The 2171-nt window shown below is 40.1% G+C and overlaps 1 protein-coding gene across 1 annotated transcript; it reads right to left on the reverse strand.

The window, feature by feature from the left end:
• Positions 1–504: 504 nt before the first annotated feature.
• LOC131033335 (uncharacterized) lies at positions 505–1074 on the reverse strand. The gene has a single exon (XM_057964543.2). The coding sequence runs from the start codon at positions 1072–1074 to the stop codon at positions 505–507; it is 570 nt and encodes a 189-aa protein (XP_057820526.2).
• Between the last annotated feature and the right edge of the window lie 1097 nt (positions 1075–2171).

Below are 2171 nucleotides of genomic sequence, written 5' to 3' on the forward strand. Positions count from 1 at the left end.
GCACTGCTCCTCTCGGGTCTCTGTGTTACAAGCGCATCCCACGGATTCGAACACCATCGCTCAGGGCCACCCGCTTGATCTACTTACTTCTGTTGAGAGTGGTTCGGCCTTCCTTCTCTAAATAATGTCACTCCAATTCCCCCCCCCCCCGCCGGGGTTCCAAATCCCAATATCACACACTCCAATCTGGGGGGGCCGATACGTATCTAATCCAGTTCAGTCTGCAGATGTACCCATTCCTCCTTGTCCACACCTTTGCTTCCTCTGAAACCGCACCCAGCCTTCAGTCTTATCCATTTCTAGTCGGTCAAAACAACATTCTGTAAAAAGCCTGTTCAGTTTCTGAACCTTCAGCCCATCAATCAACTGCTCACTGGGCACGGGGTTTATGTGGCCAACCTGCTAACCTATCCCGCTCCTTGGGAAATTCCCCTCCCCTTCCTCCACTAGAATATCATAGAGACCCTGTGATACTTGCTCTGGATCTATCTCTACATCCTCAATTCAAGCCTGCACTCCTTCATTTGCCAACCAGTCTGCCGCCCGATTGCCTTTCCTATAATTGTGTGCGATTGCGTAATCTAAGAGAAGATTGATCAAATTTTGTATTCCTGGGATCCACTGTTTGAGTTTCCAGTTTGCTATTTGTCCCTTGGATATGGCATTGATCACAAGTTGCGAGTCGCCTTCTATGTCAACATTGGAAAAATCTTTGTCCCTGCACAGAATCAACCCCCTTCTCAGTCTTATTAATTCAGCCTTATTGTTGGTGGCTGTGCAAATGTAGCCATGGGCAGCCGCGACACATTTTCCTTGGCAATTTCTTACTATAGCCCCAAATCCTGCCTCCCCCGGGTTGCCTTGGGCAGCCCCATCGAAGTTCAGTTTGTATTTTCCTGAGACCGGCTTCCTCCAGCAAATCATGCTACGATCTCTTTGTTTGTACATCACTGTACCTGTGACCTCCTTAAGCCCAGCCCATATCTCCTCCATAGATTTATCCCATTGAGTAAATTTTGACACCTTCCTCCTTAGTATTCTACGGCATGCAACTTCCTCAATGGCTTCTCTCATATTTAAAAATATTTATTAATTATTAATTGATAATTTAATTCTATTTTTATGCGTGTGTAAATGTTTGCATATATTTTCCAATTGATTTTTTTTTTCAAGAATATTCAAATAAGAACTATCTACTTATAAAATTTCATTTGAATCTTTATGACTTCAACTCTAAAATATAGCACCATGTAACGGGGATCAGTTGACCCACAGTCAGTATAACAAGATATATTTGAAAGTTTGATTGACCTCCCTTCAATTAGAAGATGGTTGATCGAAGCCCTTTTCAATATCTATCTGTATATATTCAAATGAAACCTTAAATGGGAGGAAAAGACAAGCATTGGAATATTCAAATGAAACCTTAAATGGGAGGAAAATACAAGCATTGGAAGGAGTGAAAAATAGGAAACAAAAGAAATAGACAAATTTGTTTATGATAATTTTTTTCACACCTATTTATTTTATGGATCAGTCTTCAAGGCCCTGAATAAAGGATCCGATTTCTTTTTCTCGTTTTCTCTTTGGGTAGTAAAGGCAGTTTCTAAAATTGGCCTTTACTACCAAAAAAAAAATAAAAAATTGTTGGTTCCTTTCTTCGTAGTCTTGAAGAGCAACTGAAGGTTGCAGATGTGTAGGATGTCACAGAAGGCTGGTGCTTGGCTTGAATTAAAAACAAAATAGAAGCCTAGTTTCTTAGGTAGAGAATGTAAAAGGTGCTGTTAAAAAAATAGAAGCCTAGTTTCTTGGGTAGAGAATGTAAAAGGTGCTGTTTCCAACTATCCTTGGTTCAGAGCTTCATAGGTTAGTGAAAACAAAAGTTGTCATTGATGTCAAAGTTGAACATAAGTAGTCTCTGATAATGTAGCTCATGCTGATTGATCCTCCTGTATCCGAAAGAGTGAAAAGTTATGGTAATGACATGTCATGATAGTACTTTTTGAGTAGTGGCTGAATTTATGCAGTCTCATTGATTGATATGACCATGAAATTAGCTGAAACATGTGTAATCTGGAAGTCTGTTCTAGAATGTTTTGTTACCCAGACAGTGAGCTTGTTATGATAACCTGCAGGATGTTTTTTTAATTGACTAAGCATAATGTCTTGCG

This window comes from Cryptomeria japonica, chromosome 6 (assembly GCF_030272615.1).
Source record: "Cryptomeria japonica chromosome 6, Sugi_1.0, whole genome shotgun sequence".
NCBI lineage: Eukaryota > Viridiplantae > Streptophyta > Pinopsida > Cupressales > Cupressaceae > Cryptomeria > Cryptomeria japonica.